Source organism: Heterodontus francisci, chromosome 10 (assembly GCF_036365525.1).
Source record: "Heterodontus francisci isolate sHetFra1 chromosome 10, sHetFra1.hap1, whole genome shotgun sequence".
In the NCBI taxonomy this organism is placed as follows: Eukaryota; Metazoa; Chordata; class Chondrichthyes; order Heterodontiformes; family Heterodontidae; genus Heterodontus; species Heterodontus francisci.
This window is the reverse complement of record NC_090380.1, coordinates 100803416-100823612: the sequence shown is the minus strand read 5'-3', so window position 1 is coordinate 100823612 and position 20197 is coordinate 100803416. Positions and strand designations below refer to the sequence as shown.

At 42.5% G+C, this 20197-nt stretch overlaps 1 protein-coding gene across 2 annotated transcripts in view; it reads right to left on the bottom strand.

The window, feature by feature from the left end:
- The window catches only part of LOC137374683 (bromodomain and WD repeat-containing protein 3-like), a 197287-nt gene that overhangs the window by 92404 nt on the left and 84686 nt on the right, over positions 1–20197 (bottom strand). For both annotated transcript variants that reach the window (XM_068041166.1, XM_068041167.1), the window contains exons 17-21: positions 17837–18062; positions 11282–11464; positions 8085–8268; positions 4559–4652; positions 476–619 (exon numbers count right to left, since the gene is read on the bottom strand). In XM_068041166.1, the coding sequence (XP_067897267.1) occupies positions 476–619; positions 4559–4652; positions 8085–8268; positions 11282–11464; positions 17837–18062 (831 nt within the window). The remainder of the gene's footprint in view (positions 1–475; positions 620–4558; positions 4653–8084; positions 8269–11281; positions 11465–17836; positions 18063–20197) is intronic.

The window sequence follows — 20197 nt, the reverse complement described above, 5'->3', positions numbered from 1 at the left end:
GTGCAGAGTACATACTGGCATGGACTGGTTGGACTAAATGATCTGCTTCTGTGCCATATATCCTATGCAATCCTATATGATAAATATCCTTACGCTACTCACTGCCAAATATCCACTGCCAAACAGCAACACATTTTAAGTGTCAGATTTCTTCTGCCTAAATAAAGACAGACTTGTTGATTGAATTGTCTGTGATAAATATTTTAACATTTTAAAATGACAGAAAATGTGATGCAAATATTTCTTAGCAAGTCAAATAAGCATTTATCAGATAGATATTAATCAACATTCAACAGTATTTTATTCTCAGTCTCCTAATCTGTCTCGTCTTGACTCTGACTATAGGATTCCAGAATTTAGTATAAATCAAATTTTGCAACTGTCTACACAATTAAACTGTTTCATTATGTTGTCAAACAGATGAATTAAATGCAAGTGTTAGGTCTAGAATGAAAAAATGTGACATGTCACTAACCTCTTCAGAGCTAACCTCTTCTGCTTCTTCATGGAAAAACTGAGCTAATTCTTCAACGGCAGCGCGAGTTCGATATTTGTGCTGCTCACGACGCTGTGCCCTCATTTTCCTTTTTGTGTGTTCAGATGAGTCCAAGCAGTCATTCTAAAAAGATACAAAAAGAAAAAAATTTCAGTTGCAAACCAGAAACCACTCTGTGAAGGAGACAAGATGACAGACCAAAAAAGAGCAGAGCATCGCAGGACATGGTAAAAATATTTGAAAAGATCATGGTATATTGGAACAGTGACAGAGCACAGCATCACGAGAAGGGCCTGGAAAGGATATTTAAAGAACGCGGAGCAGGGACAACGCCGACAGAAACAGGTGAAAAATCAGAAAAGTGGCACTGACGGCAACTCACAGGAAGCAACAGTAGAATCGGAGGAATAGAAGCTAAATGTTCAATTATTCATTCAAACTTTAATATTTATAGTAGATTAAGGGGCTACTAAACTTTAAAAAAATTACGAGACATACTGAATGATCAGTTTTCCATAAATAGGTATAAATGGCTCAGTATATCAAACTGAGAAATAGAGCATAGAAACCAAATTAACTCTTTCTGATAATTTAGTATTGAAAGTAAATCAAAACAGAAATAAAGGGAATGTACTCTAATTAGCAGATCATGACAAATGGTGTTCCCTTGGGATCTGTACTGCGGCTTCAGCTTTTCACCATAAATATCAATGACTTGGATGAAGGAATGGAGGATTGAACCCCCACATCTGCAAATGACACTAAGATACACGAAACAGTAAGTTGTGTAGATGACAGTTTGAAAGCAACAAAGGCCGAAGTGGGTGGGCAAAACTGGAAGATGGTGTTAAATGCAAGGAAGTATGAGGTAATCCATTTTAAATGCTACAGACATCCGAATATTTTCTTAACAACTTATATTTATATAGACCCTTTATCGTAATGAATCATGCCAAGGCCCTTCACAGGAGCATTAAAAAGCAAAATTAGAAAACGAGCTACATAACGAGATGTTATGGCAGATGGCCAAAAGCTTAGTCAAATAGGTAGGTTTTAAGGAGTGTCATAAAGGAAGAAAAAGAGGGTGAGAGGTGGAGAGGTTTAAGGAGGAAATTCCAGAGCTTCGGGCCTAGGCAGCTGAAGTCACGGCCACCAATGATGGAGCAATTAAAATCAGGGATGCTCAAGAGGCTGGAATTTGATAAGCACAGATATCTCAGAGGGCTGTGGAGACGAGAAGATAATAGCGATAGGGAGGGACAGGCCAGGGAAGGATTTGAAAGCAAGGACGAGAATGTTAAAATCAAGGTATTTCTTGATGGGGAGACAATACAGGTCAGCAAGTACAGGGGTTGATAAGTGATAGGTGAACGGGATTTGGTACGAGTAAGGACACAGGCAGCAGAGTTTTGGAAGATCTCAAGTTAATGGACGGCAGAATGCGAGAGGCCAGCCAGGAGTGGTGTTGGAACAGTCAAGTCCAGAGGTAACAAAGGCATGAATGAGGCTTTCAGCAAATGAGGTGAGGCAGGGAGAAATTGGCCAATTTTACAGAGATGGAAATAAGCAGTCTTACTGATGGCGCAGTTAAGTGGTCATATGATCAACCTGGGATCAAACATAACAGCAAGGCTGCGAGCAGTCTGGTCCAGCCTCAGATGGTTGCCAGGGAGAGGGATGGAGTTTGCAGTGGGGACCAAAGACAATGGCTTCAGTGTTCACAACATTTAATTGGAGGAAATTTCAACTCATCCAGTACTGGATCTTGGATAAGCAGTGTAATTTTTTTTATTCGTTCAGGGATATGGGCGTCGCTGACTAGGCCAGCTTTTATTGCCCACCCCTAATTGCCCTCAAGGAGGTGGTGGTGAGCTACCTTTTTGTACCGCTGCAGTTCAAGTGGGGTAGATACACCCACAGTGCAGTAAGGAAGGGAGTTCCAGGATTTTGACCCAGTGACAGTGAAGGAACGGTGATATAGTTCCAAGTCAGGATGGTGTGTGGCTTGGAGGGGAACTTGCAGGTGGTGGAGTTCCCATGCAACTGTTGCCCTTGTCCTTCTAGTTGTTAGAGGTCGCAGGTTTGGAAGGTGCTGACGAAGGAGTCTTGGTGCATTGCTGCAGTGCATCTTATAGATGGTACACACTGCTGCCACTGTGTGTCGGTGGTGAAGGGAGTGAATATTTGTGCATGAGGTACCAATCAAGCAAGCTGCTTTGTCCCGGATGGTGTCGAGCTTCATGAGTGTTGTTGGAGCTGCACACATCCAGGCAAATGGAGAGTATTCTATCACACTCCTGACTTGTGCCTTGTAGATGGTGGACAGGTTCAGTGGAGTCAGGAGGTGAATTACTCGCTGCAGGATTCCTAGCCTCTGACCTGCTCCTTGTAGCCACAGTATTTATGTGGATGATCAAGTTCAGTTTCTGGTCAATGGTAACCCAAAGGATGTTGATAGTGGGGATTCAGTGATCGTAATGCCATTGAATGTTAAGGGGAGATGGTTAGATTCTCTCTTGTTTGAGATGGATACGAAATGGTACTTGTGTGGCACGAATGTTACTTGCCACTTATCAGCCCAAGCCTGGATATTGTCCAGGTCTTGCTGCATTTCTACACGAAATGCTTCAGTATCTGAGGAGTTGTAAATGGTGCTGAACATTGTGCAATCATCAGCAAACATCCCCACTTCTGACCTTATGACCGAAGAAATGATGAAGCAGCTGAATAATTTACTAACAGTGGAGGAGTCAAAAGAGATCGTGGTGAGGTACAGCGAGTGTCAAAGACCAACGATGTGCTTTCAGATGATGACGCTGAGGGACAGCACGGAGACCAGAAATAGGAGGGGGCCAAGGAGAAGACCAGAGGTAACCGTGCAGAAATGGGAAGGGAAGACGTTGCAAATGGTACTCTGGCTTCTATTAGATACGAAATAAGAATGAAACCAGGTGAATGCAGTCCCACCCAGCTGGACGACAGAGGAGACACACTGGAGATGGATGGTATGATCAACTACATTAAAGGCTGCAGATAGATCATGGATGGATAGTTGACTTTTGTCTCTGTCACCTAGGATGTCATTGCGTCTTTGATAAGAGCTGTTTTGGTACTGTGCAGGGGCAGAAACCTGATTGGAGGGATTTAAACATGGAGTTCCGGGAAGGTGGGCACAGATTTGAGGCGCAGCAAGACATTCAAGAGGAAAGGAAAGTTGGAGATGAGTGTTAGTTTTCAAGGGTTGTGTTCAGGGTTGTTTTTTTGAGGAGAGGGGTGATGATGGCAGATTTAAAGGGGAGGGGACAAGCAGAATCGGTAACAATATCAGCTTACATGGGAACCAGGAGGGGAGGTTGGTTAGTCAGCAGTCTAGTGAGAATCGGGTCGAGGGAACAGCTGATGGGTTCCATTGACAAGACAAGCTTGGAGAGGGCATGAGGAGAGACAGGAGAGAAAATAGTCAAGATGCGAGTTCGGGCTAGGGGAGGAAGGATCTTTAGTGGAAGTTTGGTCCACTGGGCTATTAGAAGGGAGGAAGTGGCTGAAGCAGCTGATCGGATGGTCTCGATCTTAGTGACAAAGTAGTCCATGAGCTCCTTGCACTCATTGTTGGAGGTGAGGGTGGAGGAGACGGGGAGAGAAACTGAAGACTGTTTGCAGTGGAGAAAAGCCAGAGTTATATTTCAATGGCAAAAGAGTAGAAACTGTAGACGAACAGAGGTATTTTGGTGTTCAGATATACAAATCACTAAAAGCTAATGGACAGGTACAAAAAGTAATCAAAAAAGTTGATGGAATGTCAGTCTTTTTTTCCCCAAGAGGACTGCAATACAAAGTGGAGGAAGTTATACTTCAGTTATGCAGAGCCTGGGCAGAACAGGATCAAGGGACTGAGTAGCCTATGCCTGTTGCTATAGTCAAAGATTTTTAATCTAATTTTTAAATTTACAGTATATTTTGGGGCTGGGCACAGTACAGTTTGGGTAGAAAGGACACACATTATAGATACGCCTTAATGGCTCTTCAGTTTATATCCAGTAATATCCCAGATAAATCACCCACTCTTTGTGTAGAGTGAACAGGTCGCCTTTTTTTCTCTCTTGCATACAAGGCAATTTCCTCTTCACTTTTGGCAATCCTAAAATCTTCCTGCATCCTGAATAAAAGGAACAAATACATGATCGCAGTCAGACAAAATGATCAAAGGAAAACTCCATCAGAACTACATCATGGCGTCACAATAGCATTCTTGTCAAGTAATTTTTAAATTGCTACAGGGTATACATAATTGACAATCATTTTTAGGGGAGGAAGAAATAAAGAAAGACTTTCTATGTAGCACCTTGCACAACATAAAGCATATTACAGCCAAGTACCTTTGATGTGTAGTCTGGTGTAGGAAATGTGGCAGCCAATTTGTGCACAGCAAGATCCCACAAACAGCACCGTGATAACAACCAGATAGAACCATAGAAAAATTACCACACAGAAGGAGGCCATTCAGCCTGTAGTGTCCGTGCTGGCTGAACAAACTAGCCGCCCAATCTAATCCCACCTTCCAGCATCTGGTCCATAGCCTTGCCGGTTACAGCACTTCAGGTGCATGTCCAGGTACTTATAAAAGAGGGTTTCACCTCCACCGCCGTTCCTGGCAGTTATCTGTTATTTTTTGATTGAAGAATAAATATTGGTCAGGACAATGGGGAGAACTACCCTGCTCTACTTCAAAATAGCGCCATGGGATCCAATTCAAAGACTTGAGCATACAATCTCATCTGACACGTCCAGCACAGGACAGACAGTGCTGCACTGTCGGAGGTGCCATCATTTGGATGAGATATTAAAGCGAGGCCCCGTCGGCCCTCTTCAGTGAACATAAAATATTCCATGGCATGATTGAAGAGCAGGGGAGTTCTGCCCAATATTTATCCCTTAACCAACATCGCTAAAACAGATTATCTGATCGTATATTACATTGTATTTTGTGAGACCTTGCTGTGCGTAAATTGGCTGCCTTGTTTACTGCATTACAATAGTGACTACACTTACAAAAGTACTTAATTGGCTGTAAAATCCTCCAAATGCCCTGACAAGAAAGGAGCTATATAAAGACACTTTGTTCATTTTCTTCTTTTCAAATTGCTGCTCTTCTCTTGCCCCACACCAACCAAATGTAGCTTGACCATGCACTTCCAGCAGTTGAGAAACCTATTATCAAATTCTCTACTGCAGTCTCAATTGGCCACCAGTGGGTGTGGAACAACAGAATGGAAAGACCTTCTTCGCAGATTTACATCTAGCACTATTATTTCTATGCCGAGATTTTATGATGTGTTATTTAATGCCATCTTAACCCATTCATTTTAAACTGGTTAAAGTCAGCATTAAAATACCAATTGGAATATTCTTGACTTTTAAGCATGAGTTTATTTGGCAAAGAATTAGGAAAACTTAAAAACCTAAAAACATAGAAAATTTATGGTACACAAGTAGATCATTCAGCCCATCATGTCTGTGCTGGCCTAAGAAGAGCTATCCAATCTAATTCCACTTTCCAACTTGTTTAGTGCACAGGCTTCATTCAACATTACTGTTAAATCCAAGGAAGAACTATTTGATAACAAAGAAATTGGTTTAAAGTTACAATACCAATTAAGTTTCAGATGTTTCAAATTGCAAAGCAAATGCCAATCATTAAAAGGTACAATAGCTGAACAGGGACATTTCACTATCTTTCATGAATCACTTTTAAGTTTTCTGTTACGGCAGGATTGAAAGAAAATTAACAGCATCATAACATATCGGGCTGAATTTTATCAGCGCTCCATGGCGGTGTGCCGTGAAAGTGGCGGCCTTCCAACACGGAAATGCCGCCGCACAGCCCCCGTGATATTACACGCAGAGGCTGATTTAAATGGAGCGGGCGGAGCGGCCACCCCCGATGACGTAGTGGGGGCGGCCACCGTGTCCTCGGCTACGTCATCCGGCACCACCGCACAGGCGCCAGATTGAAGGTTTTGGGCAAGAGATGCAAGGGGAATGTGAGGAAAGAACTTTTTTTATGCAGCACATGGTAATGACCTGGAACTCGCTGCACATGAGGGTGGTGGAAGCACAGACAATCAATGATTTCAAAAGGAAATTGGATGGGCACTTGAAGGAAATAAACTTGTAGAGCTAAAGGGATAGAGTGGGGAAGTGGGACTGACTGGATTGCTCTGCAGAGAGCCAACATGGACTCGATGTGCCGAATGGCCTCCTTCAATGCCATAAATGACTCTTTGACTAATAATAGGTCAAATATCAAGCTGTATGACCTCACAGATCTCGGATACATTCTTTAGCACCCATACTTGAAGAAAGGTTAACCATCAATTCCATTCAATAGGTAATGGAAAGCTCGTTAAACCATTAGTGCAGCTATCACAACAGATACCACTTGGAAAACAAGATGTCAGACAGAATCTTCTCGCCGTAGTTATTCTCACTTGGTTATATGATAGCTCCAGCTGCAGTTATAGGAAGATTTGCTTTACTATATCTCAGTAATACAAGAGAACTCTAGGGTGATTCCCACCCTAAAGTTATTTTAAGCGTAGGCTGTTCAGCCTCTCAAGCCTTTTCTGCCATTCAATTAGATCGTAGCTGATCTGTACTTCAATTCTAATCCACTACATCCTTGAGACTCAGTACTCAGAATTGAATTTAATACACCAGATAGAGTCTGTTCAAGGCTCTGCATGTCTGAATTGGATGAAAGGTCATTTAACCTGAAGTGTTAATTAACTCTCATTCTCTCACTACAGATGCTGCCTAACATGCTGAGTATTTTGTTTTTATTGCAACCAGCACTACTTATTCATAAATTAGACTGCAGTGGTCACAAGAACTCTACCTCATTTGGTACATTTTATACCTCAATCGCAGTGTATGTGGGAATGACCCCATCCTCAAAATGTGACCAAAATAAGCTCTGCTAAAGTTCATAAAGTATCAAGAAGGTCCAGTGGGCTTTCTCAAAATTAAGCTTCGCATCAGACATGTGTTATTTTTCACATGGTCAAGCTAAAGCAGTGTAAAACAAACTTCTCCAAGGGTAAATTCACAACACTCTCTCGAGAGTCACACCTGACTCTGGAGTGACATTCTTAATTTTGTACTCCAAGTCAAGAACTGGATAATACAGAGCACTATTTTTACCTTGGAAATCCAACCTTAATCTACTCCACACAGATGGAATGAAACCCATTCTTCAACAGCTTTGAACAGTCCTAACTGCCAAACCCCAGTCAACTCAGTACTCAGTAGATATCCGTCTATAGCCCTAAAATTATCCTCATAGTAAGCATAACTAACACTCACCAGGAAGTAATACACCCCACTGACTATAAAAATGATGGTTTAAAAGAAACGGAAAAAAGTCATAATGGTCCAACAAGAATCTCCTTCAGGTGGGATTAACTGCATTTTATTTTTGCTGTAAAAAGGGGAAAGGGGGAAAAAAGCCCATTCCATTACATTTGACAAAGAGAAGAAATAAATCATGTCCAATGACCGATTTCAGATCTTTGCTATAATAACTCCATACCTGTTCACACTAGATGGTATATCTGGTACCACCACTCTTCGTTTCCAGGCTATGATATCTCTTTCTGTGGCTATTTGACTACGGGGAGCATTATGATGCATCTGGCGAACACCTTCAATCTGCCCACTACGGCGCAGTCCCACATTTGGCGGCGACAGAATATCAGAGCTTGGGTTCCTTAAAACTTGTAAGAAAAAAAACTTAAAATTAACAAGGACACAAAAAATGTAGCATTTTAATTATCAAATTTTGATGGCTTGTCATGTGACATACAGTTTCCCTTTCAATATCTGCACTCTTATTTTGTGATGCAGTTGACTGAAAATGCATTTGAATATAAAGTAGAACCCATAATTAGCCAAAGAGTTCAATAATGCACTCCACCCGCATATCAGTTTCCTTTAAAATAATTAATTTTCTGCAATTGTGTTAAGAAAATGCAAACCACCAGTGCCCAAAATCAGAAACAACTAGAAACACTTGAACTGCACAGTAGATCCATTAGCATTTGGAATAGAATGGTCAGATTCGGCTTCAAATGGAGTCTCTTAACATTAGTTTGTTTTAACTTTTGAACCTACTCTATTTCCAGCGTTGCGCGTTTTGATAATGGAGTGTTCCATAGCGTAGAAAACTTACCATATAAAGGACAACGGTTACATAGAATCAACAGCACAGACGCAGGTCATTCAGTCCACTGGACTATGCTGGTGGTTAAACTCCACACGAACATACTTTCATTCTAATTACCTCGTCCCACCCTGCCCATTATTCCCTTCTCCCTCATGCATGCATCAAGCCTCCTCTTAAATGCAGCAATACTATCTGTTTCAACCACTCCATGTGGCACAGAGTTCCATGTTCTCACCACTCTGCATAAAGAAGTACTTCCTAAATTTATTACTTGATCTGTTATCTGGTATTGGTCACATATTTTTTTGCCCCTTGCCCTAGATTTACCCATAAGTGGAAACACTTAGGCTAATCCACCCTATCGAACTCCTTCAAAATGTTAGACTTCCATCAGGTTTCCTCACTTGTCTTTTTCGGGAGAACCCCAACTTAATCTTTCCTGATAGTTAGAATCATAGAACCATAGAAAGTTTACGGCACAGAAAGAGGCCACTTGGCTTGTTGTGTCTGCGCCGGCCAAAAAACAAGTCACCAAATCTAATCCCACCTTCCACCAGTTGCATCCTCTCAATTCTGGTAACATCCTTGTAAGTCAGACAGCACACAGCACTTAAGTGTTGCTAACCAAGGTTCTAAAGAAATGCAACATTACCTCCCTGGCTTTGTATTCTAGTCCTCTAGAAATGAACCTCAAGTTTGTTTGAACTCTTTATGGTCTTATCAACCTGTGTTGCTACTTTTAATAATTTATGTATCAGTTAGCAGTTTTTCCACAGAAAATTCAAGAGTTTAATGAGGCTGGAGTATATATTTTTGATAACATGTAAGTTTGACAGGTGACTTACATGACTATCATGTTTCACATTTTAAGATTGAACAAAACAATTTTCCATAGAAAAAAATTTGGAAAAGGTGTTGCATTTAATGGTGGGCTTTTAAGGCAAAGTGCATTTGTACTAGTTAATTTGTTAATAAAAGTTATTTTCCTCAAATACTGTAAACAATAAGCAATTAGCCAGAAATAAAAAAAAATACTCAGATCAGGCAACATCTGTGGAGAAAGACAGTTAATGGTTCAGATTGAAAATCCTTAGACAGAACTCATACAATTAATTAACTTGTCTTAATAATTGATAAACATTGCACACCCAGTACACTTGAAACTCTCTGGTCCTCAGCACCTGCTAAGGGTCTCAGCAGGCCGTTTTTCCAGTTATGAACAGAGGGAGGTTAACAAAAGATAAAAGACAGAGACGGGACATCAGCTCTAACTAAGGCTGTAAAAAAGCAATTGCATGTTTTAATAAAACAGAAAGCTGTTTGTGTAAGCTTTTTCCATGCTGAGAAGGGGAATGAAGGAGTGCGGTTGGCAGTTACTTGGTTTAAATTTAAGTAAAAATACCAGCTGATGTGGGGAAGTGTAGCTTGTTCATTATATCGTTATGCCGATTGAGGTAAATGAATTGGTTAATAACTTTCACTCGCTGTGAAATACAGCAGCTTATCTATCCTGGTCTCACTTGAGTATTTTCTTAGTCTTCTTGCAAAGAGTTTGAAAAAGTACAAGTGCAAAACACATTTTAAAATCATTTTAAAATGTTGCTATACCCCAGGCCATCACACTGTTAGATATCAAACAGCCCGCACACAAACAAGACACGCAGACCACTTATGGGATTGGCAACCACTGCTGTACTCAGGATAACTAAGGCAAGGCTTGGAACATCATAATGGCATTAGGAATATACAACTGTGTAGGTAGAATACTGCATGTACCGTACTATTTGACCTCTGCCTCACAGTGAACCCAATTTTTTTTAAATCATAGGTTTGCAACGAAAATACTATATCACACTTCACAAAAAAACAAAAGCATCAACAATTAATCTTTAGACTACTGGCAATTTTTTTGAGCATTGTTTGGGCTGGCTTTTTGTTTTGCATTAAAACTCTCACGCTGACACTGAAATAAAACATGCTACAATAAAGCTACTTAAATACAGTAATAAAGCTACTCCTGGCATTAACACTGTAAAATAAAAGCACTAAACAATTTAAAATAAAAACATTTATATTTTAGTCAGTTCAGTTTTTTCTATCCCCCATTGTTTTGTAAATTTAAGCACTTTATGAAATTATAACCAGTTTTAATACCTCTTGTTTAAAGATAATTTCCCATAACTTCAAGCCTTATTTTTTGTGCTGCCCAGAAACATTATTCATTTTGAAGGTGCAAAAATCAATTTATTTCAAACAGCAGCACTGGAATTATCATATCAGTCACGTCATGTCTGATGCATTTTAAAACATCAAGCACGTTTTGTGCATGTGTGATTGCCACAGCAAGTCGAGTTACAATATGGTGCAGTATTTTTAAATAATTACAGAATTAAATGCCACCATGCTGCCCAGTTGTACAAAGTTAAATTACTCTAAGACCCGGCTATCTTGAATAAAGTACTCAAATTTTACCACTTAGTGAGTTTAATATTTTTGACATTTTAGTGTGCTATCTGCAAACAAGAGACACTCTAGAAACAATTACTTAATAACATAAGTTGTACCTCTTGCAGGTGTGCTGATCCTGTTGTGTGGATTACTTATCCCATGTTGTTCGGCTCTCACCCGTTGGTCTTGCTCCTGTTGTAAATTTCGAATTATGCCATCCAGAACACTAAGTTCCATATTCTGCTCATCTTGGTCACTTGTTTGCTGCCCAATCACTTGCTCTACAACATTACCATCACCTATTAACATATCAATATTAGACAGTTATTTAAAAGATTACCTCTTCAAAAGGCTGAGGCAGCAACTGGGAAGGGGGAGCCTGTGATGGCAGTGGACGGGGAGGGGGATATCAGGGTTGGAGAGGATGGGTGGTCGAAATCATCCCTGTAAGAACGTATGAAATTGGAGGAGTAGGCCATACGACCCTTTGAGCTTGCCCTGCCATTCGATAAAATCCTGGCAGATCTTCTACCTCTATTCCACTTTGCTGCTCTAACCCGTATCCCTTGATGTCCAAAAATCTATTAATCAATCTCTGAGTTGAATACACTCAACAACTGAGTATCCACAGCCTTCTGGGGTATAGAATTCCAAAGATTCACAACCATTGAGTGGAAATTTCTCAACTCAATCCGAAATGGCCGACCTCTCATCCTGAGACTACGATCCCGCTACTCCACAGGTCATAGCACATCAAATAAAGTTTGCCACCTACCAAAGAACAGCCAAATTAAACACTTCATTTCTCCCCCAGAATAAAGTGGCCTATCGTCTAGCTGGTTAAGGCCTCTAAGAATCTTATATGCTTCAATGAGGTCACCTTTCAGTCTTTACCTAGCCTGTACCTGAAACATCTCCTCCTTAAATATCACCCAAAGTTTCGTTACAATTTTTCCTGTCAGTCTTTGGTTCCATTTTACCCTGGCTATATCCCCTCTCATCCCATTGAAGTTAGCCCCCTTCCAAATTAGAAGTTCTACTTTAGATTGTTCCTTGCTTCATTACTAATCTAAACCTTATGGTACAATGATCACTCTCGCCCAAGTATTCCCCTACAGACACGGCCCACCTCAATCCCCAGCACCAGATCCAGCAATGCCTCCTTTTGAGTTAGGCTGAGAACACACTGAGCAAGGAATTTCTCCTAAACACATCAGCAATTCGTCCCCCTCCTTTGCCTTTACTCTAACATTAGCCCAAACAATATTTGGGTAATTTAAGTCTCCCAATATCACCACTCTATACTTTTTGCACTTCTGATTTCCCTGCAGATTTGCTCCTCTCTCCCTCTCGCACCTTTTAGAGGCCTACAGACTACCCCTAGTAGCATGACCATATCCTTTATGCTTCTCAATTCTAACCAAATGGATTCTGTCTTTGCCCCCTCAAAGATATCCTCCCTTTCCAAAACTACAACCTAATCAGTACTGCCACCCCGCCTTTTTCCCTTCCTTATCTTTTCTAAACACTTTGCATCAGTGAATATTAAGCACCTCACGATTTTTAAGCCAAGTTTGTTATTGCCACTACATCATATTTCGACATGGCTACTTGTGCTTGTAGCTCACCAACCTTATTCACCATACTTTGTGTGTTGTATTCATGCATTGTAAATCTGTCTTTGTATTCCTCCTAGTCCTTCTTAGTCTTTCTTTTGGGCCTCCTTATCTCGAGAGACAATGGATACGCGCCTGGAGGTGGTCAGTGGTTTGTGAAGCAGCGCCTGGAGTGGCTATAAAGGCCAATTCTGGAGTGACAGGCTCTTCCACAGGTGCTGCAGAGAAATTTGTTTGTTGGGGCTGTTGCACAGTTGGCTCTCCCCTTGCGCCTCTGTCTTTTTTCCTGCCAACTACTAAGTCTCTTCGACTCGCCACAATTTAGCCCTGTCTTTATGGCTGCCCGCCAGCTCTGGCGAATGCTGGCAACTGACTCCCACGACTTGTGATCAATGTCACACGATTTCATGTCGCGTTTGCAGACGTCTTTATAACGGAGACATGGACGGCCGGTGGGTCTGATACCAGTGGCGAGCTCGCTGTACAATGTGTCTTTGGGGATCCTGCCATCTTCCATGCGGCTCACATGGCCAAGCCATCTCAAGCGCCGCTGACTCAGTAGTGTGTATAAGCTGGGGATGTTGGCCGCTTCAAGGACTTCTTAGTCTGCTCCTATGTAATACGGTACTACTTCCTTCTCTTGTACTACCTACCCAACACTCTCACTGCTTTATGCATCTTATTCCTCTTTTCTACTTCTATTAGCTGGTGCTCATCCCCCTGCCAATTTAATTTAAACCCGCCCCTACCACACCAGCAAACCTCCCTGCGAGGACATTGGTCCCAGTCCTGTTGAGGTGCAACCCATCCCTTTTGGCTAGGTGCCTCCTGCCCCAGAATTGGTTCCCAATGTCCCAAGAATCTGAGGCCTTCCCCACTACACCCTGCCTCAAGCCACACATTGATCCTCCCTATCTTCCTATTTCTATTCTTGCTAGCGCATGGCACTAGCAGTAATCCAGGTATCACTTCAGTCGAATTCCTACTTTTTAACTTCCTCCCTAGCTCCTGAAAATCTAATCGTAAGACCTCAATACCTGCGCTCTCTGTCATTGGTACCAACCCATACCTCAACTTTTGGTTCACTCCCTTCCCCCTGCAGAACATTCTGTACCCTCTACGTGATGTCCTTTACGCCGGCACTGGGTAGGCAATACACTATGCATGACTCACGATGATAGTTATAGAAATTCCCGTCTGTCCCCCTAACTGTGGAATCTCCTATAATGAGTGCATTTCTACTCTTTGCTGTTCCCTCTTGTGCAGCCCTTCGCTCATTGCTGTCATGGTCTGGACTGCACCCCTTCAAGGTGTCATCACACCCAACAGTCTCCAAAGCTGAGTACCAGTGTGAGAGCAGCACGGATCCCCAAGACTCCTGCACCTCCTTCCTCTTCCGATTGGCCACCCATCTACTATCCTGAACTCTCACTGCCTGTGGGGTGGCCAACTCCTGGAATATACGATCCAGGAAACACTCAACCTCCCTGATGTGACTCCAGCTGCCTCTCAAGCTTGGAAATCCCAAGATTCAGCTCAAGCAATGGAGATACCTCCTACGTAAGTGACCCCCAAAGACACAAAGTATGCAGCCAAGTATTTCAAGGCTGGTCCAATTAAGTTTCTGGTCAATAGTACATACCACCCCGCCCACCCCGAATGTTGACAGTGGGGGATTCAGCGATAGTAATGCCATTGAATGTCAAGGGAGGTGATTAGATTCGCTCATTGAAGATGGTCATTGCCTGGCATGAATGTTACTTGCCACTTATCAGCCTAAGCCTGAATTTTGTCCAAGTCTTGTGCATGCGGGCATGCTTCACTATCTGAGGAATTGTGAATGAGACTAAACACTGTGCAATCATTAGCGAGCATCCCCAATTCTGACCTTATGTTAGAGGAAAGATAATTGAAGCAGCAGCTGAAAATGGTTAGCCCGAGGACAGTGCCCTGAGAACTCCTGCAGTAATGTCCTGGGGCTGAGATGATTGGTCTCTAACAATCACAACCAACTTCAGTCAGTAAACAGTTTTCCCCTCAATTCATATTGACTTCATTTTTACTAGAGCTCCTTGATGACACACTCAATCAAATGCTGCTTTGATGTCAAAGGCAGCAACTCTAGCCTCTGGACAAAAGCTGTAATGAGGTCTGGAGCTGACTGGTCCTGGCGGAATCCAAACTAGCATTGTGAGGTTATTGCTGAGTATATGCCACTTGAAAGAAGGTGCCGTCGACAGTATAATCACTTTGTTGATGATTGAGACTAGACTAATGGGACAGTAACTGGCCGAATTTGATTTGTCCTGTTTTTCGTGGACAGTGCACATCCGGGCAATTTTCCACTTTGTCGGGTTGATGCCAGTGTTGTAGCTGTACTGAAACAATTTGGCAAGTGGTGCAGCTAGTTTTGGAGCAGAAGTCTTCAGCACTACAGCCAGGATGGTGTCAGGGCCCAAAGGCTTTACAGTATCCAGTGCATTCAGCCGTTTCTTCAAATCCTGTGAAGTGAATCGAATTGGTTGAAAGCTGGCATTTGTGGCACTAGGAACATCAGGTAGAGGCTGAGATGGATCATTCGCTCAGCACTTCAGCCTTGTCTTTACACTGACATGCTGGGCTCCACCATAAGTAAGGATGGGGATGTTTATGGAGTTTCCTCCTCTCATTAGTTGTTTAATTGTCCAACCACCATTCACAACTGGATGTACCAGAACTGCAGAGCTTTGATCTGATCCACCGGTTGTGGGATCATTTAGCTCTGTCTGTAGCATGCTGCTTCCACTGTTTAGCATGCCTGTAGTCTTGTGCTGTAGCTTCACCAGGTTGGCATCTCATTTTTAGGTTTTGCATGGTGCTGCTTCTGGCATGGTCTCCTGCACTCCTCATTGAATCAGGGTTGGTCCCTTGGATTGACAGTAAAGTTAGAGTGAGATATATGTTGGGTCATGGACTTACAGATTATGGTGGAATACAATTCCACTGCTGCTGATGGCGCTCAGTGCCTCATGGATGCACAGTTTTAACTGCTGTGTCTGTTTTGAATCTATCCCATTTAGCACTGTAGTAGTGCCACAACATATTGGAGGGTGTCTTCAGTGTGAAGACGGAACTTCCTCTCCACAAGGAGCCATCTTCAGGCTGAAGTGCTGAGTGGATGATCCATCTCAGCCTCCACCTGATGTCCCCAGCGCCACAGATGCCAGATTTCAACCAATTCCATTCACTCCACAGCATACAAAGAAATGGCTGAATGCACTGGATACTGCAAAACCTTTGGGCCCTGACTACATTCTGGCTGTAGTGCCGAAGACTTCTGCTCCAAAACTAGCTGCACCCCTTGCCAAACTGTTTCAGTACAGCTACGACACTGGCATCAATGAACCAAAGTGGAAAATTGCTTGGGTGTGCGATGGTCATACCTACCAATACTGTTCCGGATAGGTGCGTCTGCAACAGGTAGATCTGAGAGGGTGCGGTCAAGTAGATATTTCCCTCATGTTGGTGTTCTCATCATCAGCCACAGGCCCACTTTGGCAGCTATGTCCTTCAGGGCTCAGCTAGTTCGGTCAGTAGTGGTGCTACTGAGCTGCTCTTAGTGATGGGCATTGAAATACATTCTGCGGCGTTGCTACCCTCAGGTGCTTCTACCAGGTGGTGTTTAACATGCAAGAGTACTGATCCATCAGCTTAGGGAGGCTGTGTGACTTCATGTGTCTGGAGTCAATGTAGAGAACTCTGAGGGCCACTCCCTCCCAACTTTATACCACAGTGCTGCCACCTCACGGGGATGGTGATGGAGGAGTCAGACATTGGCTGAAAGGCATGATTCAGTGAGAATGACCACGCCAGGCCTTTGCTTGTTTCATCTGTGGGTCTGCTCTCCCAATTTTGGCACAATCCCTAGATGTTAGGTGAGGAGGACTAGGGTGCAGGATTGACTGGGCTGATTGTGCCTTTGTTGTGTCTGGTGCTTTCGTCAATGCTGCATGGTCCGTCCAGCTTTATCCCCATTAGACTTTTCTTAAGCGGTTTGATACAACTGAGTGTTTTGCTAGGCCATTTCAGAGGGTAGTTAAGAGTCAACCACGTTGCTATGGGTCTGAAGTCTCATGTAGCTAGACCAGATAAGCAGCAGATTTCCTTCCCTAAAGGACATTAGTGAACCCCACATGGATTTTTATGACAAATGAGTAGTTTCATGGTCACTACTGACACTAGCTTTTTATTCCAGATTATTCCAGATGTATGAACTGAATTGAAATTCCCCAGCTACCATGGTGGGATTTGAACTCATGTCTTTGGATCATTAGTCCAGGCCTCTGGATTACCACTCCAGTAACATAACCACTTTGCTACTGTTCCTGTATCTGCCTAATCATATGATGAATTTCTTAGTGGCCTGTTACCACACTCCTAATAGATTATAGCATTTTCCCTACTACTTACGCCAGGGTAACGCCTATAGTTCACTGTTTTCTCTCTCCATCCTTTCCTGAATAGCAGGGTTAAATTCACTGCCTTCCAATCCATTGGGACTGTTCTGGAATCGGAGGAATTCTGGACGATCAAAATCAACGCATCCACTATTGCTGCCACCACCTCTTTTAAAACCCTAGTATTTAGGCCATCAGGTCCAGGGAATTTGTCAGCTTTTAGTCCAATTAATTTCTCCAGTACTTTCTCTTTAATATATTAAGTTCCTCGTTACACCCTTGGTTCCCCACTATTTCCAGTATGTTTTTGTGTCTTCTACTGTGAAGACAGATACAATAAGCCTGAATAATATGGCATGGCATGAACTGAACATACATAGCATAATGTACTTACATTTTGTAAGGGAGAAACTGTACAAAATCAAAACTAAAGCTACAAACTTTAATAATGCCTGCTCGTTCAGTCAGTAGAAGACGACAGGACTTAAAAAATACCATTACTTCATGAATACATAGATAAACAAAAGTGTTATGTTAATCATTTGCTTCATGGAAAACGTACTGAAACAACCTTTTTAAAAGGCTTTTCTATGACTTACTGCAAAACCAAGTCACTTACTTGTTGCCACATATCCTAGTTGTGGTATGAGCTGTTCATCCAGACATTTCTCACGTCCTGGCACCAATCGCTGATATTCTGTTCGATGAGGATTCCCATCCACATCCACTAGGAATGGTGGTGGCATGAGATGGGGAGCCTGTTGGGTCTGCTCATCCAAGACAAAATTGTTCCCATCACGAATTAGCGGCCGATAGTCAGTATGGAAAAACATTTGTTCTGGAATCTGTAAACAAAGCAGATTTTTACACATCAGTTTCCATACAATGCAAAGTATGCACTTACCAAGTTTCATAAGACATCTTAGCAAACAAAACTGTCCTGGTATTCTGCGAGTTATTTCCAACATAGAAATTGATTATCCAGCTTTGCATTTGCTGATCTTATCGGCATGCACATTAGAGGTGAGGATATTTAAATACATGACAATCGCCAAGTGCGCTATATAAAAATGTCCACACCAAATTACTGCACACTTAATTTATCATTCTTACTGAAATTTACTTAAAGCAGGAACGACAAATATATGACATCTACTCTCTTAAAAGCAGCAATTAGTGATGAAATATAATCCAATAGGCACAGTGCCCAAGAGGCCATTCTTCATAATTAAGTCGAGACCAATTTCACCTCGCCCAAAACTGCCACCTTCTTCTTTGGCCTCCTTGTCTCGAGAGACAATGGGTAAGCGCCTGGAGGCGGTCAGTGGTTTGTGGAGCAGCGCCTGGAGTGGCTATAAAGGCCAATTCTAGAGTGACAGACTTTTCCACAGGCGCTGCAGATAAAATTGGTTGTCACGGCTGTTACACATTTGGCTCTCTCCTTGTGTTTAGTTTAGTTTAGAGATACAGCACAGAAACAGGCCCTTCGGCCCACCGAGTCTGTGCCGACCATCAACCACCCATTTACACTAATCCTACACTAATCCCATATTCCTAACACATCCACACCTATCCCTATATATCCCTACCACCTACCTATACTAGGGACAATTTACCTACCAACCTGCAAGTCTTTTGGCTTGTGGGAGGAAACCGGAGCACCCGGAGAAAACCCACGCAGAGACAGGGAGAACTTGCAAACTCCACACAGACAGTACCCAGAATAGAACCCGGGTCGTTGGAGCTGTGAGGCTGCGGTGCTAACCACTGCGCCACTGTGCCGCCCCTTGGAACTCTGTGCGGAGAACTCTGTGCGCTTCTGTCTTTTTTCCTGCCAACTGCTAAGTCTCTGCAACTCGCCACTCTTTCGCTCTGCCTTTATGGCTGTCCACCAGCTCTGGCGATCACTGGCAACTGACTCCCATGACTTGTGGTCAATGTCACAGGACTTCATGTCGCGTTTGCAGACGTCTTTAAAGCGGAGACATGGACGGCTGGTGGGTCGGATACCAGTGAGCTGGCTGTACAATGTGTCCTTGGGCATCCTGCCACCTAAACCCTGCCATTCACTAAGGTCTCATTCACCCATCAACCCTGCCCACAGCACACTCACATCAAATTAAAAATCCTTGTTTATAAATCCTTCCACAGCTGTGCCTCACCCTATATCCCAACCATCGACTCTGTGTTCCTGTGCAGTCCATTCCAATATTCTTCACTTGATGTTAATACTTTGAACTAACTTGGCTCCAAGTCACTCTTCCTCCTTAAGCCTTTGCATTTTTCTTCCTTGCCTCCGTTACAACTACATTTTGACTGTGTCTTCATCGAATTCTCTTAAATCCTCTCATGCTCTGTATTGTTAGCTCCTTTGTGAAGCATTCTTGACATTTATATTAAAGATGCTGTATTAATGCAAGTTATCATTATTCCAGGTAGTAAGTGTAAGCATACTCAAGCAGGAAGAGTTTCAGTGTCAAGATTTATCTTGGTCTCAACAGATGTCAGTGTCCATGCACCTTCTAAATAGGCTTAATGAATTGGACTCAAAAACAAAACCCCGATTGATTTTCCCCTCTCCTAATTGAGGGATTGCCAGGGAAAACTGTAGCCTGGGTGGAGATCTGTTAATTCAGCAGAATCTGGGATTGAACACTTGACCTTCAGAATGTATAGTTAAGGATTACACACCAAATGTGCTTTAGGGAAACTAAACTATCAAACAGCAATACAAAAACAGACATTAGGATTCTCCGCACCAGTTTCAGACATTCATATGTCTAGAAAGATAGTCAATATGAAGATCTGCTCAGGCCAAAACAGCATGGAAGGGCACGGGCGAGAAGGAAGCTAACAATAAAAGCTGTATTTACAACATATTGTTATTTACACAGGCAACTTAATGGACTTTACACAATTTTTATGCAGGTGCAAAACTGAAGTGGAAGAACTACTCAGTTTTAGCATTCAAGATCAAAAT